This window comes from Panthera uncia (genome assembly GCF_023721935.1).
Source record: "Panthera uncia isolate 11264 chromosome B2 unlocalized genomic scaffold, Puncia_PCG_1.0 HiC_scaffold_24, whole genome shotgun sequence".
NCBI classification, from domain to species: domain Eukaryota; kingdom Metazoa; phylum Chordata; class Mammalia; order Carnivora; family Felidae; genus Panthera; species Panthera uncia.
This window is the reverse complement of record NW_026057580.1, coordinates 821,656-848,851: the sequence shown is the minus strand read 5'-3', so window position 1 is coordinate 848,851 and position 27,196 is coordinate 821,656. Positions and strand designations below refer to the sequence as shown.

The 27,196-nt window shown below is 43.2% G+C and overlaps 1 protein-coding gene across 4 annotated transcripts; it reads right to left on the bottom strand.

Moving 5' to 3' along the window:
- Window positions 1–7,256: 7,256 nt before the first annotated feature.
- MRPS10 (mitochondrial ribosomal protein S10) lies at window positions 7,257–26,832 on the bottom strand. Of its 4 annotated transcripts, none has more exons than XM_049653264.1 (7): window positions 26,737–26,829; window positions 15,459–15,523; window positions 15,293–15,365; window positions 13,162–13,298; window positions 11,212–11,320; window positions 9,406–9,495; window positions 7,257–8,932 (listed from the first exon to the last, which is right to left on the bottom strand). In XM_049653264.1, exons 1-7 carry the CDS (start codon window positions 26,782–26,784, stop codon window positions 8,849–8,851), a joined length of 606 nt encoding a protein of 201 aa, XP_049509221.1. In that variant the 5' UTR covers window positions 26,785–26,829; the 3' UTR covers window positions 7,257–8,848. The 4 variants fall into 4 exon arrangements, with proteins under 4 accessions (XP_049509221.1, XP_049509218.1, XP_049509220.1 ...); XM_049653261.1 differs by lacking the exon at window positions 7,257–8,932 and adding an exon at window positions 8,939–9,263; XM_049653263.1 differs by lacking the exon at window positions 7,257–8,932 and adding an exon at window positions 8,939–9,263 and having other exon boundaries at window positions 15,293–15,362.
- Window positions 26,833–27,196: the final 364 nt, after the last annotated feature.

Below are 27,196 nucleotides of genomic sequence, written 5' to 3'. Positions count from 1 at the left end.
TGACTACGCCACCCTGGCAGATTCTGAAGGGGGGAGAAGGGCAGGAAACGGACACCCTACCATCTCACACATGCTCCCTGTTCCATTAGTTGGGCACTGCGCTGTTCCAGAGAGGCCCATCTTGGAGACACAGGAGACTCTGAAGTCCAGAGAGGGAGCGAGACCAACTCCTAGCCCGTAAGATAGAGCCTGCTGGTGATCTGGGCCTCACTCACATGGGCCAGTGAGAAGCAGCAGATTCTATGATGTGAAGGCCTCCAGGTGGGCAGTTCTGTCCCTGAGCTCAGGGCCAGACACCCCTGAGTCTTCAAGTTTTCCATTTTCCAACTTAAAGTACAAATGCTTCCTTCCAACACCCTTCACCCAAGACCTAGAAACAAGGCATTCCCTACTTTCTCTCCTAAGTGTGAATATGTGAGAAGGATCTGTGAGCGCGGCTTAGAAGATCTCTGAAGGCTCTTACTTTTATGTTTGCGAATTTGTTTCCGAATCAATTATATATTCGTGCTTATTTTAATGTAATATTAAAATGATACCTTCCAGAAACCAGAAAATCGAATGCACTTTTCTAGATTTTAGGAGTTGTTCCGGGGGGGTCTTGTAATCTCAGGGGTGACACTGCCTGTCTCCCGTTGACCAGTCACTCCCGAATTGTTCTGTACACCCCCAGGCCTGACTCCCTCGCTCACATATCCCCCTGCCCCCCGCCTCCATTCATCCCTAATCTCTTGAAGTTCTTCTAAGTTTTTGCCATTCCTTTAAAAACATTTTTTTTCAGGTTTTTATTTTTGAGAGAGAGAGAGAGAGAGAGAGAAAGCACAAGCAGGGGAGGGGAAGAGAGAGAGGGAGACACAAAATCTGAAGCAAGTTCCAAGCTGTCAGCCCAGAGCCCGACGTGGGGCTGGAACCTACAAACCGCAAGATCTTGACCTGAGCTGATGTCGGATGCTTAAGGGACTGAGCCGCCCAGCGCCTCACTGCCATTCATGAAGTAGGAGCCCCACTTCCTGTCATCTTTCCAAGCACTCATGGATCTTTCTGCCACATCCTTTGGGGTCAGGAGAGTACGGCTCATCGCCTCCCTGCTCCTAACTGTTGCCTCCACTTTTTCCTCTTTTCTCCCTCAAAAATGCCAGTCTCTTTAAAGCCACGGGTGACTCTACCCACTTGCCCTCACTGGTGACTTCACTGCTTTGTCTCAGAGCACCAGCTTGGTGACGTGACATCCAGGTGGATAGTGGATCCATCCCACACTCTGGCCTCAAAAGTCCCTGAGCTTTTCTTCCACCCCACCTCGGCCTCCCGTTCACTTTGGCCCTTGGGCCAGCAGCAGCTGCAGCAACTGGGAGCTTGTTAGAAATGCCAATTCTCAGGTCTCCTCTCCCCTACTGAACCAAGAACCCTGCGCATGGGCCTAGCGATCTGTGTTTGGACAAGCCCTCCACGTGCTTCCAACGCACGCTGACGTCTGGGCACCGCTACCATAGGCCTCGCAGTCACGCATTTCTGAACCACCTCCGAAACATTCAAACATCACCGTGGCCTCCCTCTAGCTCTAACACCTTCACCCAACAACGCACCAGCCGGAGACTTGGAACTTGCTGATCTCTTTGTTTTTTAACATCTGTCACCCTGTTCATATCCTCGCTTTCCTCCTTATCCTCACCCACGGCCCAGGGCTCTTGCCATTTCCTTGCCATGACCTTGACCTTTGTGCTCCTCTCTCCCTCTAAGTACTTGGTTGGCAAAACCCAACCTTGGCTAAAGCCACTAACCGTTCGCTAACAGCTCACCTGCACCCAGGAGGTGACGGTAGTACATGCTAGTCCCCGCTGATGTCACTCTCCCCCTCCTGAGAGGACTTTTCCACAAGCCGCCTGCCCTCAGACCTCACTCACTCTCGCGTTCAGCTGATGACCTTGTTACAAGCTTTGCTTCACAGAGAAACAGATGCATCAGACGACCACTTCATCTTCCCAGGAGATTTCTCCGCACCTGTGCCCACGCACTTGACCTTCTTCCTGGGTTGATGGAAGCAGTGGCCCTTTCCCTCTCCACCTGTAAGCTCGTCAGCTAGGTCTCCTCTCTCTGCCTATCCAAGCACTTCACTCCCAGTTATTCCCTTTCTCTTCTCCATCCTCAGTTTATCCTTCTCTAATGGATCATTCCTGCCTGAGGACGGCCTTAATATCACCTTTATTAAACAAAACAAAACAAAACAAAACAAAACAAAACAAAAAACAAAACTCCTTCCTTGACTCCACATTCAGGGTCCCGTTATGGGACTTTCATATGCTTTTGCCTTTACGGGTCATAAAATAAATATTCAGTAAATAAATATTAAAAATATTTTGTCACCCATTGGTATAAAGATGAATATAATCCAGTCTGGACTGTACTCTCTTCCTTCCTTCCTTCCCTCCTTCCTTCCTCCCTCCCTTTCCTTCCTTCCTTCCTTACCCCCCTTCCTTCCTTCCTTCCTTCCTTCCTTCCTTCCTTCCCCACCTCTCTTCCTCCATTCCTTCCTTCCTCCCTCCCTCCCTCTCTCCTCCCCTTTTTATTTTTCCCCTTCCTTCCTTATTTTGAAATAAATTAAACATTTTTTAAAGTATTTTTTTTGGGGGGGGGGGAGAGCACATGCAGAGAGAGGCCGAGAGAGGGGGACAGAGGATCCAAAGCAGACTCTGCACTGACAGGCCGACAGCAACAAGCCTGACGCGGGGCTTGAACTCACAAACCGCGAGATCATGATCCGAATGAAGTCGGACGCTCAACCAACTGAGCCACCCAGGTGCCCCATGTCTTCTTCTTATTCTCTCTCCAACTTACTCCAGTGGGATGCTCATCCTTGTCATTCCATGGAGAAGTGGTCACCAAAGACCTGCTTTTTTTACTCAGTCTGTCAACAGATTCATCCCAGTTCAATCAACGAGTTCTTTCCTCAAACACTCTAGGTTTCAAGAAACCACACTCCTCTGAGTTCACTCCAATCTCACTGACTACTCATCTCCTTTGCTAGCACCTCCTCCTGTTGAACAAATCTCTTTGTGCTTGGGGCTTCCAGGCTTGTTCTGGAAGTTCTCTTCTCACCTCCCCACCTATGCCCTCCCCAGGGGAGTTCACTCATCACGACATTACATACCATTTGCAGGCTGATCGCTTCCAAATTTGTACCTGCAGCCTGGACCTCTCCCCAGAACTCTGATTTATGAACCTAGCTGCCGAAGAGACATCTCTACTCAGATCGCAAACATGGCAAGGCCAAAATCAAACTCCTGATTCCCTCCCTAGATTCCTCCCCAACCCTTTTCCACCTCAGCAATAGCATTACCATTTACCCAGTTGCTTAGCCCCAAAACTAAGACCCATTCTTCAATCTTCTTTCTCTTAGATCTCATTTCAATCTACTAGTAGGCCATTCCATCAGCTCTATCTCCAAACCATATTCTGAATCCCGCCACTTCTCATCGCCTCCGTTACTGCATTTCTCGTCTAGGCCATGTCCTCACACCTGGTCCCCGGCAGCAGGTCCTACCTGGTGCTTCTGCCCCCTGGACAGTAGTATGTTCTAAAGCCTAAACCAGATCGGTCACTCTCCTGCTCCAAACCTTCCTGTGGCTTCCCAGTCACTCTCAGAATTAAATCTGCACTCCTTCCCGCAGCCACGATGCAGTATGTGATCTAGTCCTTGCCTGATTGGCCTTCATGTTCCTCTGTCCTGGTCCCCAGACACACACACGGGGCCGTGCCATTGACCTTCCCGCTGCTCTTCTCCCGTGGCTTCACATGGCTGTCTTCTGGACCACTCTCCTCTCCTCAGAAATGTCCCAGCCCCACCTCAGGTAGCCATTCAAGTAATTCTGACACTATCTTATTTTATTCACAGAACTTAACTAAATCTTATTCTTCCCCGCCCCCACCCCCCCACCCCCCATTTATTGTGTCTTCACCAGAGTCCAACGTCCTTGAGGAGAGGACTTCACCATACACAATGAATTCCCAGGGTCCAGAACAGTGCTTGGCACATACAAGGAACTCAAATACTTATTGAGTAACTGAGCAAAGCTCAGCACACAGTCAGGGCTGAATGAATGAGAGCCATCAGAGCTTAATTTTACAGGACAATCCTTTGGTTCCTTTGAGAGTGCCTGGGCCAGCAGATCCCTGTTGGTGTGAAATGGCAACGGAAGGGGCCTTGAAGATCACCCAGCCCAGCGATCTCCAACCTTTTCTCCATCTCCTCACACCGGAAGACAACATGCGCCCAGCAGCTGCTGTGGCTCTGTGCCACCGGCACCCTAACGGGCTTGGTGTGGAGGAGGTGTCATCATCCCTGTCTCTTCACATCTACTGATACTTAAGCAACACCGAGGAGTGACTAAAGCACGGCACCCGTGCTCAGGTTAAGAAACTGTATGAATGAAATGGAACTCGATGTAGCCCCTGGCCAAGGAATCTAAAAATCAATTGGCTTTTCACGTGGGTCAGTTGCCCATGACCTGCCCTTAATTATTGCTGAGCTACTGAGGTATAAATATATCATTTTAAAGAGGATTAGGAGCCATATGGAGAAATGATAACCGGAAGTGAGTAATAATAGCGGGGATTTAAGGAGGGCAGGGTTAGGAATTGAGCAGGGATTTGCATAGAGAACCCTGGGGATCACAGGTGGTCAGCCATAAGCCTGGCTCTAGGAGAAGAGAAACGTTTGAGAGCAAGGAACCAGTCTGCTGAGCCTCGGTCCAAAGCCTTAATGTAAATCGCCTCTGTGCCAGTTGTTCTTGTGACCCTGTGGGACTGGGCCTCCATGCGTTTCTGAAGCCTCAACTCTCCTGTTCCCCCTCGGACACTCAGGCCCAGTGTCAGCCCTGAGGCTCTAAGGATTGCACTGTGTATTATGCTTCGTGTCTTTATTCATACACAGTCAGGTCTTTTATTCCTTAGATATTTTTCCCCCTAGTCAATCTCTTTACTTCTAAGCTTTAGGGGAAATGAGTATATTCTGCTCAAGTGCAAGGGGAGGTAAATCTGGATTTTAGGTCTGAATATCTGCACTGAATACGGGGACATCTGACGGATGTCCTCAGGTGGTTAAGTGGCTGACCCCTGATCTTGGTGCAGGTCACGAGCTCAGTTCATGAGTTTGAGCCCTGCACTGGGCTCTGTGCTGACAGTGTGGAGCCTGCTTGTGATTCTTTTTCTCTCCCTCTCTCTCAAAATAAACTTAAAAAAAAAAAAAAAAAGTTAATGGGGCACTTGGGTGGCTCAGTCAGTTAAGCGTCCGACTTTGGCTCAGGTCACGACCTCACAGACTGTAGGTTCAAGCCCTGCCTCGGGCTCTGTGCAGACAGCTCGGAGCCTGGAGCCTGTTTTGGATTCTGTGTCTCTCTCTGTCCCTCCCTCGCTCATACTCATTCTCTCTCTCAAAAACCAATGAATAAACATTTAAAAAATTAAAGAAACATATATGTGGATTTCTGAGTACCTCCTAGCCTTTGGAAATTAGGTTCTGGGCTGTCCCTGCCTCTGACACACAAATCAGTTTCACCTTTTTTGTCTCAGCTTCATCTGCAAACTGGAAGGGTGACTAAGTGGGCTGGTCATAACTTGGTTTTCTGCTCTGTAAAATGGAGATAATCATCGTAACTACTTTATTGGGTTGTTATAAAGATGAAGTAAGATAGCATCTGTAAATGACTATGTAAAATGCTTGGCATCATGTGTGGTGGTGATTATAATAAGCACGTTATGTGTTTTCTCATCTCAATTAAGCTTCGCATCAACTTCGGTAAGCAAATAAGTAAATGAAACTTCGCAGCTGCTCTAAGGGTTGTCCATACCTTAGCGATACTCTCAGGTCCTTTCCAGCTGGTGTTTAAACAGTACATACAGCACACGAGCGTCTGGAGTAGCACCCAATTTGTACTGCTTCCACTACCGGCTATTATTTAGTCAGTCTATTATCTGTCTGGGGTCAGTGTGAGGGGCTTTATAAGCTATCTATTTTAACACTCCAACCTTAGTAAGTAGGAGGTTTCCTACATTTTACTAATGTGTAAATGGAGGCTCTGCCAGGGTGAAGTATCTTGCCCAAGTTTAAATCAGTTAGCTTTGAACTCTTATCTGACTCAGGCCTGACTCCAAAGTCTGTTTTCTCTACTCTGCTACTCATTAATGTTGCAGTAAAACTAAATAATATAATGTAAGAAAGGAGCAAGAGTAGCTTTAACAAGTAGAAGTGTTAAGAAATTATACTGGCTTAAAATAATTGCTGTCGGTACTTAAAAAAAATTTTTTTTAACGTTTATTCATTTTTGAGAGATGGAGGGAGACAAAGCATGAGTGAGGGAGGGGCAGAGAGCGAGGGAGACACAGAATCCGAAGCAGGCTCTAGGCTTCCGAGCTGTCAGCACAGAGCCCGACGCGGGGCTCAAACTCACGAACCGTGAGATCACGACCTGAGCTGAAGTCGGATGCCTAACCGACTGAGCCACCCAGGCGCCCCAATTTGCTGTCTGTACTTACTGTGGCATGTCTAAGTGGCCAAAGGAACAGACAGGTGATTTGCTTTGAAAGCATCAAGACTAAGCCCTTGAATGGGTTTCATCTGTGGAGGTCTACCAATAATTTTAAACAGACCATAACATTATTTTATTTCATATGAAAAGAAAATATACCTCAGATCAGAGATAGCAATGAACTCAGGGTTATACCTCAGTAAAAAAAAAAAATAACCTCACTTCCTACGTGCCTTCCGGTTCATTCCATCAGATCCGCTTTTCTCGTTACCTCCCTTCCCCACATGGACAAGTGGTACCTGGGCATTAATTCTCATTTTCAGATTATGCATTTTGCTCAGGAGACCCAACTAAAAAAAAAAATGAATTTCTCAGCCTATCAGGATGAAGAAATCCTCTTGTTTCTATCAGGAAATAGGCTTCAAGTATACCAAATGCTTTTGTCAAAGAAATATCACCAGCTTCTGTTGTGTGTGTAGTTTATTTGTATATTTACCTTAAAACAAGATTTTTTTTTTTTATTTTTTATTTTTTCAACGCTTTTTTATTTATTTTGGGGACAGAGAGAGACAGAGCATGAATGGGGGAGGGGCAGAGAGAGAGGGAGACACAGAATCGGAAACAGGCTCCAGGCTCCGAGCCATAAGCCCAGAGCCTGACGCGGGGCTCGAACTCACGGACCGCGAGATCGTGACCTGGCTGAAGTCGGACGCTTAACCGACTGCGCCACCCAGGCGCCCCATAAAACAAGATTTTAATATATAACGTGAAGTGCCAAGTAATCTGGTTTACAGGTTAATTCAGTCTGAAAACAGCTGCACATCTTGAAAGGAACTCACACGGAGAGTCAATGGAAGCCAAGTTTGCATAAATCATCTTATGATACAGTGATTAACACTGTCTGTAAAAAAGTTTAGATGTGGATATGTATTTAAGGAACTTTTTCTTTTAAAGTAAAAATGGGTCACAGATCGCTGCTTTGCAAGATATACCTCTATTATATCGCTGGTTTTATTGACTAGTTCTTAATCCCGAGGTTTACACCTGGGGTAAGCATGCTTTAGGCATTTGTGAATGACACAGTCAACAACTGAGCTGTGAGCTGAGTGAGGTCACAGGGCACAGGCTGTAATTCTTTTCATGTTAATGACAGTAATGGAAGTCTGATACATAAGCAGTATGCATTCAAAACATTGACACCTGATAGTAGGTCAGGGAAAAGAGAACAGGGACTCCAGCTTAAGTTTAAGGGAGGAAAAACTGAGGAGTCCTAACTACCCCAAAGATGTGAAGGAAACCGCAAAAGACATGGACCTGCTTCTGCTGTAAAAAAGGAAACGAATCACTCCCTTGGGGATGATACACCAGCAGTTTCAGCACATTGTAGTCCTGCCTCTTTCAGGGTTTTAACTAAGATTTAATTTCATGGAAAAGTAGCCATCTCCAAACAAAAAGAATGCCATTTACCAAAACAAAGAGGCCTTATCAGTGTGGGACTTAATAAGAAAAAATATTTATCTGTGCCCTGCATGTTTTTCAAAAGCCATACTTCCATTCAACGTTTGGTATTTACTACAGTGCTGGTTACAGAGCTACCAAAATAAAAGCCTGTTGAATGAATGAATCACGGGATGAAAAAAGTGATGCAGACAGTCATTTCTCGAGAGCTCAAATTCCACTACAGTGCTCCTTCTTGGCAGCCTGGCAAGGGTTTGGGCGACAAGAAGAGTTCAGTGTGTGCCACAAGTGTACGTGATCTGCTGCACAGTACATTCATTTTCAAGAATGTCACGCTTAAATGTGGTGAAATTTGGAGGTCACCACCTCCACACCAGGATTTTCCAGCTTGCACTAGCTAAATTATCAAAAACTGTTTGGCGTTACAATGTTACATTAACCAAATTAACTGAAGGTTCCTTCTAAGTAGCTGAAAAGGAAAAAAATGTGTGTAAGGAGTTATTTCAAACATTCACTTTCAGACAAATGAAGTGACACAAGTTAAAATCAGTGCAAACTGATAACTGAACTGTAACAGAATGACAAAACAGAAACCTGATTCTTTTGGTGCACAGTAGTCAAAGTGGCTTGCTCACATTTGTTAAAATCGGAACTGAAACAATGATGTGTACAAAAGAGTAAGGTGAAGTGGTTTTCACTGTGGTCCAGTGTGTCATTAAAGTTTCACCCCCACTTTGAGTTGATCAGGGCACGTGGGCTCAACAGAGTGGTCAAGTGCACTCATGGTCGCTCCCACTGGAAGCCTCTATCTCAACATACGTGTTTGAGCCACCCTTGGGTCAAACGCCGGTGCAAGTAGACTGGCTGAGACTTTAGGACCTGCTTTCTGCTTTCTCCTCTGGTACTGTTTCCCAGATTGGCTCCTTGATGTGTTCTGGTAACCGTTCTAGTTTTGTCTAAAAAGAGAAAAACAAAACTATAACATAATGTGGACTTAACCCAACTCTTTAGCCACAAATTGGATGAACTCTGTTCCCTCAAATCCTCTTGCCTTCTTTCTTCCTTTTACCCCTCTCACCTTTTTGTAGGGTTCTGAAACAGAAGGAAACCGGATGGTATACAAAACACTCTCACAAATGGTCGATCTGATCCCCGGTGATCTCCAGGGACACCGCCAATTAACGTAGACCCCGCATCTAGGCAACTGCTAAGCGGGAGGAAGACTCCAGAGGCGGCCCGGGGAGGAGGAAGAGGCTGCGGTGGCGGGATTCCGCTCAGCTGCCACTGCTGCAGAGGGGCAGGGACCCCAGCTCTGCCTTCTTGGCACCTGCCACGGGCCATCCCGCTTACTCGGTGGGCCGAGACAGGCCCGCGATGTGGCAAAACAATACAGGCCTCCCTCCATCAGAGGTAGAAATTTAAATCATACCTTTATAACTTCCATGGCAACTCCTTCAGGTAAGTTTCGCTGAATATATTCCAAGTAGACATCCGCTGTACTTCCAGTCAGATGTTCTAACTAAAATGTCAAACATGAAATTGGTTCATGATATGCCGTTAAAGCAGAAATGTTAAGTTTCTGTTTTTAAGTAAAAGCAGTACAGCCTTTTCTTCATGAAATCCTACAAAGAATTCCAATTTAAAAGGAAAAGAGTATATAGATCCTCTGGTTGACTGGAAGGGGGAGTATGGCATAGAACACCTTAAAACCAGGGCTCTATGGAACCCACCCGACAAGCATGATGTTAAAGCAGCATACCTGCATTTGTTTCATTAACATTTACAGTAAAACCTTGGTTTGTGAGCATGATTTGTTCCGGAAACATGCTTGTAATCCAAAGCACTTGTATATCAAAGTGAATTTCCCCATAAGAAATAATGGAAGTTCAGATGATTCGTTCTACCTCAAAAATACTCATATAAAAATAATTACGATACTGTAATAGAATACAAAATAAAGAAAATACAAAATACAAAGAAAAATAAACAAATTCACCTGCACTTACCTTCGAAACCCTTCATGGCTGGTGTGAGGGAGACAAGAGAGAGGAGGGTTATTGTGTAGGACGATTTTCACTATCACTAATGGAATCACTGCTATCTATTGACTCAGTGGAATCTTCTTCTGCATGGGGGCCATTGTATATGTTCAGATGTTGACAACAGAACAGTATTAATAAACTCTTGTCACATACTGTATTTATGTAACTGGCAATCAGGCAGCAGAGGAAAGGGCCTATATGTGCAGGCAGCCTGACAAAGAATGAAGCAAAACATTCCTAAGCTTACTCTTGTATGGAAGAGCAAAGGACTGTCCATAGGTGCTTTGAAGGGACAAAACATACACTAGTGCCAGTTGTGGGCACCTTCCAACGTTCTGAAAAATCACTGATTTCTACCAAACACCGCAGCCTGAGACCAAGCATCTGAGCATGCGAGATGATCACCCACAATCCCAGAGTGAGAGAGTGAGAGTGAGAGTGAGAGAGAAAGAGAGAGAGAGAAGAACCACTGGCTCAGTTGTGATCATGTGATGTTCGGCATCACATACTACTTGTATTGTAAATTTATTAGAAATGTTTGCTCATCTTGCAGAACACTCGCACAACAAGTTACTCGCAATCCAAGGTTTTACTGTATTAATCACTTACTATGTGATGGCAGTATTCTAAGTGCTTTCGATAAATATCTCATTTTATCTTCTCACTAACCTTATGAGATGGGTACCATTATTACTCTCATTCTACAGATGAGAGCACTGAGGTACAGATCACACAACTGGTATGTGCCAGTACTTGGATCTGTCTGATTCCAGAACGCTCACTCTTCTTAACCACAAGACTATGCTGACCCTACTGGATGCACAAAGGAATAACAGATGAATGAAAAACCTTAATGGTGCCCGGCACAGGCATGGAAAACCCAGTTAGCATGTAAAAAGGATCACTAGAAGTATATAAAAACTTAACTAGCATTTTTGAAATGTAAGTAAAATTATTCCAAGGCCATATTATTGTATGAAAATTAGCATAATTTCCATTGCTGAGTTAAAGTATGAACTGCTCTTAAGGATGGTTTATTTGAGTTTGATTTCCTATCATATACCTTCTCTACAACTATCAGTCATGGGCAGACTGAAAGAAGTCAACCCGGTCAACATCAAAGGAAAGTTACAATGTGCTAGTGTGAAATTCCAGGTATTTCAAAAATGCTTGAATGTCTGAAATAAACTCACCTCTAAACATCTGTAAAGTGTTCTCATTTCATACTGAACTCTGTGCTTCTTGAAAATATGCACTGATTTGAGAAGAGTAAATCGTTCTATTTTTCTTGGAGGCTCATGTCTGAAAAATTAATGGGCGAAACAACATGCTTAAGCTAAGTGATGTTAAAACCTGAGTCACTGATATCAAAGCATGATTGCACAATTTTGTAGGTCAGGCTCATACTCAATTACAGGCATTAGCTACCATTTACAGACTTCCATTTGTCAAGAATGTCCTGTGTAACAACCGCTGTCATAAAGCTCAGGCCAAAACAAACACCCCAGACAGCAATGGGAACATTATTCCACAGCCCCAAAAATGAGCCTTGGCATGCAAGGGCACACACATGCACCTGTGGCTTTTACAACCCTGAACTCCCTTTCTGACCAAATATATGAACTGTGAGGAGTAGCAGCCATGTGCTACTGTTTGTGTATTATTTTAGAAAAACCTGCACAAACACTGATAACCACAAAACTAAAGTCTGTTATGGGAAACGTGTGGGTTCCTTCTGTTTTGTTATAAGGCAAGGCTGGCAAAGCCCCAAATGGGCCTTGTTTAGCACCAGGAGCAGGTGATGAGAGAAGAGGGTTGCAGGAATCACCCCTTATCCGCGGTTTTGCTCTCAGCAGTTTCAGTTGCCTGTGGTCAACCGTGGCCCAGAAGCAGATGAGAACTCCTTCTGAGGGAGTCAGGTCAGTAGCAGCCTAACATTACACCATATATCACAGTGCCTACATCATTCCCCTCACTTCCTCTCATCCTGTGGGCAATTATTTTTTAATGTTTATTTATTTTGGGGGGGGGGGGGGGAGAGAGGGAGGGAACGCATGCACGCAAGTGGGGAGAAAATCCCAAGCAGGCTCCATGCTGTCAGTGCAGAGCCTGACATGGGGCTCAATGTCACGGGCCATGAGATCATGACCTAAGCCAATATCAAGAGGTCAACGTTTAACTGACTGAGCCACCCAGGTGCCCTTCATCACGTGGGCATTTTATGGTCTCATCTCATCACAAGGGTGAGTACAGTACAGTAAGAAATTCTGAGAGAGGGAGACAGCACATTCACATAACTTTTATTACAGCATATTGTTGCAACTGTTCTGTTTCATTACTAGTTAATTTCTTACCGTGCCTAATTTGTAAGTAACTTCCTCACAGGTATATATGTATAGGAGAAAACAGTACATATAGGGTTCAGTGCTATCTGTGGTTTCAGGCATCCACTGGGGGTCTTGGAAGTATCCTAGACAGGTAAGGGGGAGACAACTATAGTTACACTTGACCCGGCAGTGATTTCAAGGCCATATGAAGCTCACCTGACTCCTGCATGAAATTACTGGGTGACTAGTGTTTCTGAAGGCTGGTTTTAAAATAATGGCTATATTAGACAAAGACCATCAAACCCAAAGAGTCTAAAAAGATTGCTTGTTTACCTAATCCACCTCCCTGCCCCATGGAGGGCCCAGACATGAGGGCTTCTTGGGTCTCCTATGTCTATGCAATTGCTAAAGAAAGGATTTCCTCTATTTTTCTTGTTCACTCATTCTAATACTTAAAAATTCTAGTAGATAGGAATCCTGATAATATGACAAACCTAAGCTCTATCTACCATGAGGTTCTATGCTGTTTTAAGAGCTTAGACCTGGGGCGCCTGGGTGGCTTGGTCAGTTGAGCGTCTGACTTTGGCTCAGGTCATGATCTCACAGTTTGTGAGTTTGAGCCCCACATCGGGCTCACTGCCGTCAGCACGAAGCCCACCTCGGATGCTCTATCCTCCCCCCGCCCCTCCCCAACACGCTCAAAAAAAAAAAAAAAAAAAAAAAAAAGAGCTCACACCTAGTTGGGATGAGCACCATTTTCCTGGTTGATCATGTTACAGCAGCTAAAAGGTCAGATTAGGAAAGATAAATACTTACACTTTAATAGAGATACCAAGTTCTTTAGCAGCAAGCACGGCAAAATATTCGTAACTGTCCAATACGGCTTTATCATGGCCTTTTACTAAAACTGACAGGCGCTTATATAATGTATCTGGTTCATCAGAAATGGTTATCTAAAATTTTCAAATCAAGAAGAAAAGTTTCAGTTGTGGTTCCTCCAATATTTATAACTGGAAAATTTAACATATTATCCTCAATTGAACACTTTCAGAGTTTACTAATAAATGGGGAGAAAAATGCTGAGCAACATCTTAATACTGTTAGCCTAAGTAGCTAGATACTAACACATTCAGATCTCCACAATGACGCTTACAATCTGTTAAAATATACTTTAAATCAAAAGGACTTCCAAGCAACCTACAAAATCACTAATGAGACCTTCTAACTTAATATTTATTGGGCCCCAAATACACCATGGGAAAGGATTCTGGGGTCTGTTAACCAAGTAGCCTGGTTAGAAGGGCAGAAGACTTGGATTGAGAATTAAACTCTGCTTCTTATAGCTGAATGACAACGGGCAAGTCATACCATCTCACCATATTTCAGTTTCCTTATGCATAAAACGGAAGAATACCCATGCTAGAGCTCACAGCACCACTCACGGCATTTCTGTAGGGCGCTAACATGTAAACACAGATTAAAGTGCTTATAAGTCATAAAACGTTGTTTTACAAAGGCAAGCTATTGCTATTTATATTTTTATTAGTTTTATTCATGTATGTTTTGCCTACCCTAATAGAAAAATTACTCATTTCTAATTAAAATGTTATGGCACTGACTGTACATTTAACTTGTACCTCTTCCACTCTAATGCTTAAAGATTTTAGGAATAATGGGTTTGACATTTCTGACTTTCCTCCAAGGGGTGAATTACCTTCACCTTCATCCATCCATTAGACCAGTAATTTATCTTACTAATCCAATGATTCAGGGTTAAATTACTTTGCTCCTCAAAGGAAATCTACTTACTAACCAGGAAGCAAGCTAGACATTTACTCTCAATTATCCCCAAGGTTAGGTAGGGTTGCTGGAAAGAACAGAGTACACGGATATTCTACACCATAACCTAGGGCACAAGGGAGAGGGAATATAGCCCTAAGAGGTGTTTCTGATTGGTCCTCAGAGGGTTTTAAAGAGAGTTTGAATCTGTCGTGATATAAAAAAATCAAGAGATTTTGAATAAAAATTTGGATTTCAGTTTAGCTTGGAAAATTTGAGACCATGTGACATCACTAGGTCTGATTTCCCACATGGCAACAAGTGGCTAGAGTAAGTAGCAGCTGTCTCGCTTATAAAGGGCATAGCCTGCCACCGTGCCCACCCTGCCACCTTTCCTTACAGGCCTGGCCCAGGCAAACATCTGACTTGGAGACCCAGAGTTTATAGGTATCGCCATGGAAATATACCCAGTATTTATTCAGTGAAAGAAAAATCAAAAGAGCAGTACATTATGTAGAACACAATTTCATTTTGGTGTGCATGTGCACAGACAAGATGATTACATACAGACAAATGTCTAGAAGGATTCATGACAAACCGTTAAAGGGGATTATTTGTGAGGGGTGGAAATGAAAGGTTTCAGAATTTGTAAGGATTTTTTAAACCACAAATTTACACAAAAACTGGGCTCACAGAATCATGATTTTTACTTAAAGGAAAAAAGGTTACACAGCTACTTCTAGATTTTCTTTACTGTGGTAATGTGCTTTCTCACTGTGAACAATAAAGGATTGTCCAGGCCCAGGTTCAATGTCTTAACGTGAAAACAAAGACCTGAAAGCCTAAAAGAGAAAAAAATTTCCCTAATGTAATAACAAGTATTCTGCATCATTAATTATGACAACCCTTCACATTATGCTGAGCTAAAGCAAACGACTGCTTATTCCCACAGTTATTTGGGGTAAATAATTGATTCCCTGATTCTCTGAAACATAATATGAGCAGCCAGGGACATTACAGAGTACTTTACTCAGGCACACCGTGCAATTGCCAGTATTCGAAAACAAAGTATTTTTACTCTAAAGTGCTCGGGAAACAGCCCCAAAGGAAATAATGAGGAAAATTTATTGCTAATATAGCTCCTTACCAAGAAACAGAGAGTACATACCGTGGGCTTGGTCAAATCCTTGGGAATATCAACGTGTAGGTTTGAAAACTGCACCCACTTCATACTGGTACTGCTATGTGTGGAAACAAAGAGAAACCTAAGTAAAACAGCACAAAAGTCCATTTCCTTATTCGATTTAGCAAACCCAATTATATTATATACTTACAGGAGAAAGCCACCATTTCTGGCTGTACTGCTCTTAGAACCGTTTACAGAAAAACTCCTTGAACCCTAAAAATGAGGAGCATGTTTCAGAATTAAAGTCAATATTCAAATCATTCATAGTTTCCACTAAAAAAATCAAAAGGTGTACAATGCTTCAAATAATGGGCTATCTCATTATTTCAAATGAAGACACTGAGGTAACTAAAATGCCAGATTAGATTTCATTTTAAAACAAGAGAACAACGACAGAGTGCATAATCAAAAAAGACTCTCAAAATAGTAGAGAATTTGTGTCTTTTAAAGCTCAGGAGTAAGAACTTTTTCAAACAAGGAATTCTTGGGGTGCCTGGGTGGCTCAGCTGGTTAAGCGTCTGACTCTTGATTTCAGCTCAGGCAATGATCTCATGGTTCGTGGGTTTGAGCCTTGTGTCGGGCTCTATAGTGACAGTTCAGAGTCTGCTTGGGATTCACTCTTCCTCTCTTTCTGCTCCTGTTTGCGCTCTCTCTCAAATATTTAAAAAAAAAAAAAGCAATTCTCTTTCTCTCTCATACACACACGCAATTCTCACATTAAAAGAACACCTATGACTTAAATATGTGAAAAGAAAAAAAAGGGGCCCCTGGCTGGCTCAGTCGGTTGAGTGTCTGACTTTGGCTCAGGTCATGATCTCACAGTTCATGGGTTTGAGCCCTATGTTGGGCTCTGTGCTGCCAGCTCAGAGCCTGGAACCTGCTTTGGATTCTGTGTCTCCCTGTCTCTCTGCCCCTCTCCTGCTCATGCTCTGTCTCTCTCTCTCTCTAAAATAAACATTAAAAATAAATAAATAAATAAATAAATAAATAAAATAAAATATGTGGACATCAAGGAAAAAAAATGTGACTTCATTCTTCCATTGGTTTTTATAGATTAAATGTACTTCAATATAATATTTATTTTGCCTGAATATTTCTGAGCAATAAGTCTCTTTATAATCAAGAGCTGGACAGTAATTCTAAAGTAGCCTTCTTTTGAAGCTTTCCTACATCTTTTCTAGCATATGTATTTCTTGGCTTGGCTGGGTTAGCTTAGTTTATAAATAAATCGAAATGCACAGTGAAACTGACACCCATCTTCTACCACTGCTGTACTTCATACTCCCAACAATCCAGCATTTCCAAATCCTTTACTGTCAGCTCCCCCTAGTGGACAAAACTTCTAGTTTTAGGAGACCTATGGTACTATTATATATGCAATTTGCCTTCTATTTTCCGCTTAAGCTATCTTGAGATTTAAAAATGTAACTTGAGAAAGGAGAATTACAGTAAGATCCCTAAAAATACTTAGAAGATGAAAATGACACTTTAGTACAAGTAAAACTTAAACCAACTGAGGGTCACCTAAGTATGTTTTAAAAGCCTATTCTTAGCTTATTGTCCTGTCCTCCCTCTGTACCCAAGATGGACGCAAACCAAAACCTTCATATTCGCCCTTGGATGAAGGGAGAAAAACAAAAAGATAGGAAATCAGGCACAATACAAGGCAGCTGGAAGTGAGTGCCATTCCCCACACACAATCACAGAGGAAATCCCCTCCCTGCATGTACGCCAGAGACCCCACAATCCAGTTGTGCAAAAGGACTACAAGTCTAAGGAACAGGACACTTCCCAGTCATATTCTCCCAGTATAAACCTCTTCTTTTAAAAGCTGGAGCCTAAAGTGCTGTTATATCCACAAATCAACCTTAAGAAGTTCTTAAGATTTTTGTTTTGTTTTGTTTTTTTAAGGGACAGAACCGAGTCTGAGTGTGCATTGTATTAGTAGTTCAAAGTTTCAACTTCTTCCACCATCTAACTTTTCTTTCTTTCTTTTTTAACATTTATTTTTGAGACAGAGAGATAGAGAGCATGAACAGGGGAGGGTAAGAGAAAGAGGGAGACACAGAATCTGAAACAGGCTCCAGGCTCTGAGCTGTCAGCACAGAGCCCGATGAGGGGCTCGAACCCACGGACCGCGAGATCATGACCTGAGCTGAAGTCGGAGGCTTAACTGACTGAGCCACCCAGGCGCCCCTAACTTTTCCTTTTTTAAAAGTTTATTCTTATTTTTGAGAGAGACAGCATGAGAGGGGGAGGGGCAGAGAGAGAGAGGGAGAGAGAGAATCCGAAGGAGGCTCTGCACTGTCAGCACAGGGCCCGATGTGGAGCTTGAACTCACAAAACCGGGAGATCATGACCTGAGCTGAAACCAAGAGTTGGCCGCTTAACTGACTGAGCCATCTAGGCACCCCCACCATCTGACTTTAAGAACAATGGTTCTCCAAGTGTGGTCTGAGGACTTGAGGGGTCCAAGAGATTAAAACTATTTTCCTAATAATAGCCGTTATTTGCAACTTTTCCACTCTCACTCTCAACCGTGTACAGTGAGGTTTTCTAGAAGCTGCATGCTGAGTGATATAGCAAGACTGCAAAACAAACATGAGAATCCAGCTGCCCTCCATGAAGCCAGACATTAAAAGAATGTGAAAATGAATAAAGGGAAACCTCATGAAGCAGGGAGGTTAGAAGGGGGAGCCATACCACTCAATGTCAATTATGGAAAGAATTGTCAATTACAGGCCCCAACACGAAAAGATGTTCACTGAATCTTCTATAAGAAATTGACTACCTCTGTGACTCAGCCTATGAAAAACTATCTGAACTCCTGCTTATCTCCACTGGACCTTCATTCAAAGCACTTCCCAACTTCTTCCTTTTCCTCCATAAAATGTTTCTCTCCTTTGTTTATGGGACTTGCCTATGGTTTGCCATAGCTTGCATGTCCCAAACTGTATTTCTTTGTCATTCCCAAATAAACCAATTTCTACTGGTAAAATAACTTTTATTTTTAAGGTTAACATTATTTGGTGATCAGAAGTGGGATCCAAAAATGAACCCCAACAGCTTTGAGGCTGGTGAGCAAACAGGTGCCAGGGCCCACAGAGGCAATTAAGCTCACTGCTTTCTTGCCATTCCTGGTGTTGGAGGCTAAGTTTCTCCTGCACTTCGAGATCTATTCTCTTTGTGCTTTGAGCTCTCCAGTCTTTATTTGGGATCTGTTTTAAGGTTTTGTCCTTTCAGAGTACTTGCCTGACCTTTGGTCTGACTCCCTTCTGGAACCAGACGGTGACTGTTGGAACTGTGCCCTGTTTGGAACTGTGTTAGTTTTGGTCCACCTCCTTTCCAGAACTGGGCTGTTCCCACTGGTTCTGTGCTGACCTTTGGTCAGATTCCTTTGGAACCAGGATGTTCCTGTTGAAACTGTGCTGTTTAGGAATTTTTCTTTTTTTGCTCTAGAGAAACCTCTAAGAAACAGGACCCCGGTCATCAAAATGCTTTAAGGGCAGCACTCCTTCTGGGACCTTGGTTTTATGTTTAAAAACTGTGGTTCCTTCTCATGCCCATTTCTAACTAAATGGACTGACTTAATCGAAAGTAATTTAGAACTTCAATTGGCCATTATGGGGAAGTTTTGATCTCCCCAAACTTACTTTTCTCAAAACCAAACCGGACAGCCATGTCTCTAAACTTGTCAAACTTGAATGGGATGCCTGTGTCTTTTTTTTTTTAAATTTTTTATTTTAAAAAATTTACATCCAAACTAGTTAGCATAAAGTGCAACAATGATTTCAGGAGTAGATTCCTTAGTGCCCCTTACCCATTTAGCCCATCCCCTCTCCCACAAACCCTCCCGTAACCCTGTTTGTTCTCCATATTTATGAGTCTCTTCTGTTTCGTCCTCCTCCCTGTTTTTATATTCTTTTTGTTTCCCTTCCCTTATGTTCATCTGTTTTGTCTCCTAAAGTCCTCATATGAGTGAAGTCATATGATTTTTGTCTTTCTCTGACTAATTTCACTTAGCATCATACCCTCCAGTTCCATCCACATAGTTGCAAATGGCAAGATTTCATTCTTTTTGATTGTTGAGTAATACTCCATTGTATATATATACCATATCTTCTTAATCCATTCATCCATCGGTGGACATTTGGGCTCTTTCCATACTTTGGCTATTGTCGATAGTGCTGCTATAAACACGGGGGTGCGTGTGTCCCTTCGAAACAGCACACCTGTATCCCGTGGGTAAATGCCTAGTAGTGCAATTGCTGGGTTGTAGGGTAGTTCTATTTTTAGTTTTTTGAGGAACCTCCATACTGTTTTCCAGAGTGGCTGCACCAGCTTGCATTCCCATGGGATGCCTGGGATGGATGTCTTAAAGCTTCCAAACATTACCAATTAATCTAAAACTGGTTCTCTGCAAAATATAGTTTCTAGACTGAGACAAAGATGGAAAGGCTTCTGAGGCCCCCAGGATTGTAGCAGCCACCTATGCTCAAGCCCCACCTGTGGTGACATCGTCCTCCTTCCCTCCTGTTGGCTTCCATCCCCTCTACACCCTCAGTTTCCCCACTTTAATTTTCTCACCAAACTTCCCTTTTCATCCAAACCTCTCCCTGCTCCCTCCCTGAACCCACTAAAATTTGCTCCTTTAAAGTTAAATCTTCTGAGGTTCCAAATAACCCCCAAATTTCTTATATTCCCTGGAGTAATGCTGAATTGCGAGCCATAGTTAAAAAGAGTTTCCCTGTAATGACTGAGAACCCCCATAAGTTTGCTGAAGCATTTCCCATAGTTTTGCAAACTTGCCAACCCAGTTTCTCAGATTTTTTAGCAATTAGTCCACATTCATGTTGGAGAAGGCCAGACCAGACACTGGCTGTAAGTAGCCCAATGGGAACATCTTGAAAAGAGTTTAGAGAAACAGACCCCTGATTTTTGGCAAGATGCTAGAACATTCCCTGGAAATCTCCACTGAGCGATTACAGTAGACTTTTCCTAAGCCTGCTGATTGGAACAAAATTCAGTCTTGCACACAAAAGCCTGATGAACCTATTCATGACTATTAAAATTGATTTCAGATTGTTTTCAAAGAAAATTCTGGTCTTCCTTTTGATGTTGAATCCATTGGGGTAGCATTTAACTATGTTTCTTAACGGGATGAACTGGGCTAACTCTTTTTTTAGTTAAAAGGACCATGATGGAATGGGAAACTGTGCCCGCTCCTGATTAGTTGGTTTGGCAAACCAGCTTGCTAGTACCTTAGGGGAATCACCTAAAAGAAAGACCACTAAAATGCTTAATTTTTCATTCTAACAAATGAAGGCCCTTAAACAAAACGAAAAACTTCCTAGTTTCTGCTATTGTTGCAAAGAATCAGAACACAGGAAAAAAAGATTGTTACCATCTTGCCTTCAGCCCTCTATAGCCAGCCTTTCCAATGTCCTCCTCATTCCCAAGACAGGGCTCCAGGAAACCAAAGGAGTTCTTCCCAAACCTCCCTCTTACTTGGCTAAGGGAAACCACTGTTCAGATCAGGAACAAATCCTTCTCTTTCCTTATTGACACAAGAACTACACGCTTGGTGCGTGACCCCAGTGCTATAAAGCAGCCCCTGCTTGGAATACTAAAACAGTTCAAACACTGGGGTCTCTAATAAACTTTACCAGTTTCCTGTCTCTGACCCTGTTCTCTTTAGTCTAGGCCCTTTGGGAGACACACACCCTTTTCTCCTTAGTTCCTCTGCTCCTACAGATTGCAGAGATTTTTCAGAAATACATCATGCTGGAATTTCTTTCTCCCAAAAAGAGGGAAATAATTCTAGAATTTGACAGTAGGACTCAAGATAGCCAACCAGGGAGATTAAATGACCTTCTGACATCTTTTATTTGCTCCATGTCTGACAGCACTACAGCTGCATCTGGGGACACTGTCCCTACTGGGTCAAATCCTCTTTCTGGGCAAAATCTTCATCTGATTGGCAGAATCCACGGGTATACTTTCCATCTAGATTCAACTGCTCCTTCAAAACCTCTCCCCAGAATGAATGAATACTCTATAAATAAAGAAGCCCTGCAAGGCATCAAGCTGGTAACAGAAGGTTACAAAGCTCAGGGCCTCATTATCCCCTGTACTAGTCCTAGTAATTCGCCTATTTTACCTGTGAGAAAACTCAATGGCCAAGGATGGAGGTTTATCCAGGACCTCTGAGCAATACGTTGCTATCCCTCGGCACCCTGTTGTTCCTAACCCCCATATGTTACTGACATCCATTCCCACTGAAAGCAAATTTGTCACTGTAATTGATCTATGTAGTGTAAAAATAGCCAGTATCTTTTTGCTTTCACTTGGGAAGGATGGAAGGACCCCTGGACAATAATGCCCCAGAGCAGCACAGAGAGTCCTTACTTTTTACAAACCTTAAAAACAGATGTGGATGATAAAAAACTTTCTATAGGCTCTACTTTGTTAGAATCTGTAGATAATTTGCTTTTCTGCTGCCCTTCTCAAATCCTTTCTCAGTAAGACAGCACCTATCTGTTAAAGCTTTTGGCATTAAAAGGACATCAAGTCTCTGGAGAAAAACTGCAGTTTGCTCAAACTCTGGTTCAATACTTAGAGCACCTGACCTCAGAATGAGGACCAGATCTGGATCCAGGTAGGCTTTGTGCCATCCTGAACTTCCTCAAACCTAAAACGAAGTGCCAATTACGAGGTTTTCTTGGACTGGCTGGCTACTGTCGAATTTGGATTTGAAACTTCTTTCATGGCTCAATCTCTATATGATTTACTGAAGAATAAAAAGAAATGGCCAACCTAATTCTATTATTTGGAAAAATCGAGAAGACATAGCTTTGGGGACTTTAAAGAAAAGCCTAATAAAGCCCATAGCCCAGATGTCCTAATTACCAACTTCCCTCGTTGCATGTGAGGAGGGAGGGAACACCCTTGGAGTACTCACCCTAAAACATGGGGACCATCATGGACCCATGGTGTATTGTAGCCAACAACCAGACCCTGTGGCACGGGGATATTCCCCTAGCCTCTGCATTCCTAACCATTCCTGCCACTGCACTGAAGCCCTCTGAAGAAATAATCACGGAATCCCCTTTAACTATCCTTTAATTCTGGCTAAGGGTAAAGCTGCAAACATTTATAACAGTCAATATGCCTTTGGGGTAGCTCATGATTTTGGAATGTTAGGAAATAGTCAAGAAGTTTCCAATGGGGATAAAATTGAAAACATCTATATCCAAAATTTATTCGATACTATGCTTTGGCTGACTGCACTGGCTGTTACTAAGGTTCCCAAGCATTCCAGACTCAACTCCCTGGGTACCAAAAGGAAACCGCCTTGCTATTATTTCCACCAAAAGAGCTGCTTTCAAGGAAATCAATAGCCAGACTCTGTAATGGTCCAAAGGGATGTTCCTCCAAATAATAATTTGGAAAAACTAACCAGAGATACCCAACAATTGGCCCCAGAGAGGAAAAAACAATATTGGAAATTGAGTAATTGTTGGCTCAATAAAGAGAACTGTGGTTTGGACCAAATAACAATCGGGCCTTACCAGAAATTTTAACATTCCCATGACTTACCATTATACATGTCTACTGACAAAATGACAGTGTCATGAGCCCATATTCATGGGGAAATATTACTAAGGCTGCAAACAGTGTCTATCCCGCTCATCCCACCTGTCCAAAGTATAATGCAAAGAAATCGGTTTGCACAAATTTCATATAGCTCCCCCATCTTGCGGATATAAATATATTTTAGTCATGGTCTGTATGTTTCTCACTGAACTAAAGCTTTCCCTTATACACAGGTTACTGTTTCTTCTGTTGCTAAACTTCTGTTAGAAAAGATTATTCCTACCCGGGGAACGCCTCTTGAACTTCATAGTGACTGGGGAACCCATGTTACCAGTCAGGTGCTTTGACAAGTCTGTGCTGTGTGGCTGGTTTTACAACACTTCTATTGTATATATCAACCTTAACCCTCAGGGTTAGTCAAACTCACTAATGTCAGGTTAAGAGTAAACTGACAAATTTTGTAGACACCCTCCAAATACCTTGGCTGAAAGCATTGCTGTTGGTCCTTCTCAATCTCAGATCCACCCACTTTGGTACTCACCCTCTCGCCCTTTGAGCTAGTCACAGAACGCGCAATGCACCTGGCCCTTGCCTCCTTGATCCACAATTGATAAAAGGAGATCTATTTCATACTGTAAAGGTCCAATTACTTCTTTTTTTAAAGTTTATTTACTGGGGGGGGGGGGGGGGGGGTTGTGGGGGGGGGAGAAAGGGGGGGGGGGGGGGGGGGGGTGGGGGGGGGGAGAAAAGCTCAAAGGGCGAGAGGGAGAGGAGGAGAGAGAATCGCAAGCAGGCTCCGCACTTTCAGTGCAGAGCCCGACGCGGGGCCTGAACTCAGAACCATGAGATTATGACCTGAGTCGAAATCAAGAGTGGGACACTTAACTGACTGAGCCACCCAGGGGCCCCAAGGCCTAATTATTTCCATTAAAAACAACTATGCTTTGGTAGAGCAATCTCTTCACAGTGCACCTGGGAGACAGACCTTCACATCTTGCAATATGGAGATTTTGTCTACTGGAAAAGATACATCCAGAAAGACTCTCTTTAACCTTGTGGGAAGGACCCTCATCAGCTACTGCTAACCATCCCTTGTGCTGCCAAACTCCAAGGGGCAGAATCCTGGACTCACATGACACATCTAAAGAAAGCGACAAACCCTAACTGGACCTGCACACCGTCTGATGACCTAAAAGTAAAGGCTTCCCAGAACTGAAGCAGATGACATCTGAAGACGCAGCTTTCTCAAGATGTCCAGACCAGGCCTATACATCTTTTCCTCACTATTTACTTCTATTTCTTTTGTGGAAAGAAAATGCCCTTGTCCACCTTTCCCAAAGCCCCGTGAAAGGGGGAAACCTTCTTTTGATGATGGCCTTTTGAAAACAGCCTCATCACGAACCTATGACAAATTAACCTTTCACCTGCTTTTTCTGAAGGGTGAGAGGTTTCAGCATTCACAAGTCTCTTTTTTCCATTTGGACTATTAACTGACTCTGAGATCTTATCCAGATTTATGGCGTGAATTTGCAACCTTACGTGCTGTGTGGAACATTTGGTTCCAAACAATTCTTTTGAGATACCAATACTGTTTTGAGTTTCGCTACTTTTGCAAAAAGTTCATTAGCTATTGCTTCAGGTTTATAACTACACTGTATTTTCCAAAATGCACCCAGTTAATTCTTTCAGTGTGTTCTTGCAATATTCACTATTTTGTCTTCACGGCCACTTTAAGCAGGGACTTCCAGGAGGCATACATGACTCCATGTTTGCCTCTGTAGGGGGGGGAAGTTTCCTCCCCCAAGTCACAATACGTGCCAATAAATATTTTAGTTTGCTACCTTCAGACTTAGGGGACAAGTTTAGAACCACTGTGTAATTTGGAATTGTTACATTACTTCTTTTGTATAATTATTTAAAGTTTTATACTTAGCTTGTCAAGCTTTTGTAAAAATGATGTACCCAATAAAGAGATGATCTCCAATTGGTACAAGCCTGATGTCTTGATAAATGGGAAGTGCCTAAGAGTTCTCCCTGCCACCCCTACTTGTTACTTGAGTCACCTCAGTATGTTTCTTTCTTTCTTTCAATTAAAAAAAATTTTTTTTTAATGTTTATTTATTTTTGAGAGAGACACAGTGCAAGCAGGGGAGGGAAGAGAGAGAGGGAGACAAAGAATCTGAAGCAGGTTCCAGGCTCTGAGCTGTCAGCACAGGGCCCGATGCAGAGCTCAAACCCACGAACCGTGAGATCAGGACCTGAGGCAAAGTCGGATGCTCAACCAACTGAACCACCCAGGTGCCCCAACCTCTCAATATGCTTCCAATCTGTATTTTCTCTCTGACATAAGACATAACAACCAGGAAAAGTCCTTCCTGGCACAGAGGAACAAAACCACTAAATATGGAAACCTGACTCCCAATTAGTAATGCTTTTGGAGAAAGATCTTGATCAAAAGGAGGAAATGTAAAAATAAAAGGAAACCTCACTAGAGTCCAGAGCCTAAAAGGGGGTCCCACATCACTTAACATCAATTACTGGAAGAACTGTCAATTACAGACCTCAAGAGAAGAATCAGAAGTATGATCAATTACAGGCCCCCAAGGAAAAGATGCATGATAAATCTTCTACAAGAAACTGACTACACTGCAACTCAGCCAAGGAGAAACCATCATCACCCTGAACTCTTGATTTTCTCCAAAGCACTTCCACTCAAAACAGCCCCTCTCAACTTCCTCCTCCTTTCTAAAACAATCCTTTCTTTTATTTGGGGACTTACCTATGGTCTTGCCATACCTTGCCTGTCCCGAATCGCAATTCTGTTATTCCCAAATAAACTCATTTTTGCTGGTAAAATAATATATACTTTTAAGGTTAACAAGAGATTTACAAAAACATAAAACACTGCTACTCTTGTCACTAACTTTGTTTTGAAAAATTTATTTTTCCATAAAATATGTAATGCATTAATTTTTTTCTTTTCTTTTTAATGTTTTTAAGTTTATTTATTCTTGAGAAAGAAGATGCGCGCGAGCGAGGGGCAGAGAGAGAGAGAGAAAGAATACTAAGCAAGCTCCACACAGCGCAGAGCCCCACCCACTGCTCAAACTTAGAAACCCTGAAATGACGGCCTGAGCTGAAATCAAGAGCCAGGCGCTTAATGGACTGAGCCACCCAGGCGCCCCTTCTTGGTCTTACTTCTAAATGAATAAGCATTTTTAAGATTCCCAGTTTTATTTTCTAAGAAGTTACATATGCAGAGCTAAAACCGACAAAAGCAAAAGCTCTCTCGAGTCCTCAACCAGTTTTAGAGTGTTAAAGGGATACTGAGGCCAAATAACTTGAGAATCACTGCTTACGGTTTTTGCTTTTTCTCCAAAGAAAGGCGCAGAGAACAGCCCATTCCTACCACTTCCGCGACTCTCATCTAATGTCAGAATCAAAGCTATCCCAATTTGGTTCCATGGGAGGGGTCTAAGATCTGGTACCAGTTCAGCCCCTGATTTTTACCAAAGCAAGCCTTCTCTGAGCTTCAGTTTATTTTGCAAACCTGGAAAGAGTGGTGCGGGACATACGCTGTTCAACATTCTTTCCAGCTCTGACATCCTACGATTCTTCTTGTTCCCGTGTTTGCCCTGATTCTTACGTTTTATCCCATGAGAGGATTCGAAATAAAGCCAGTCCCTTTCCCGCCACCTTCCGGCAAACAATGCGCCAAGGGGCGGAATAAATACCGGGGGAAACTCCAGATGGCCAGAACGACAAGCGGCAACAAGACTTTACGGCTCCTGCCCTGTCAGCTAGCTTAGTACCCCCCACCCGCCAGATACCTGCCAGAGACGCCGGCACATGGACCCAAGCGCCGCTCGCGCCGCCATCTTGCCGTCCCGGGCCCCTAGGACTGCTTCCGGGGCACAGTCGCGTCCTCAGACCATAGAGTTCCGCAAAAGGAGAGAGCGTAGCCTTGCGTTCCGGCACAGGAACAACCATAGAGACGTCATTCCACGTATTTTTGAGGGTGGGACTGAGAGTCCAGCTGGCTTCCCTAGGGTCGGCTGCTTGGCTGACGGCGGGTCTTGGTCACATTGCATCAGCCCCTGTGTAGATAGTTACCGAGTTCCTTCAGTGTTTCCTCTTCAAATCGTGTTTGCTTATGTAGTTCCTGTTTGGTTGGAGGTAACAGAACACAGGCTTTGAAAAATGTATATAGTTAATATATTGGCAGCAGTTATTTCTGGGTAGTGGATTAATGGTTGATTTATTTTCCTATTTTTGTATGTTTCAAAATTT

Bases quoted from the DNA above. Each gene is read 5' to 3' on its own strand.
- MRPS10 (XM_049653261.1), bottom strand. From the start codon at position 26,784: ATGGCGGCGCGAGCGGCGCTTGGGTCCATGTGCCGGCGTCTCTGGCAG. The intron at 13,299-15,292 runs GTATGTACTCTC...TGAAAATTTTAG, and splicing joins AGGATTTGACCAAGCCCACG to ATAACCATTTCTGATGAACC. The intron at 9,264-9,405 runs GTATGATTTAAA...GCCCCTCTGCAG, and splicing joins TTGCCATGGAAGTTATAAAG to CAGTGGCAGCTGAGCGGAAT.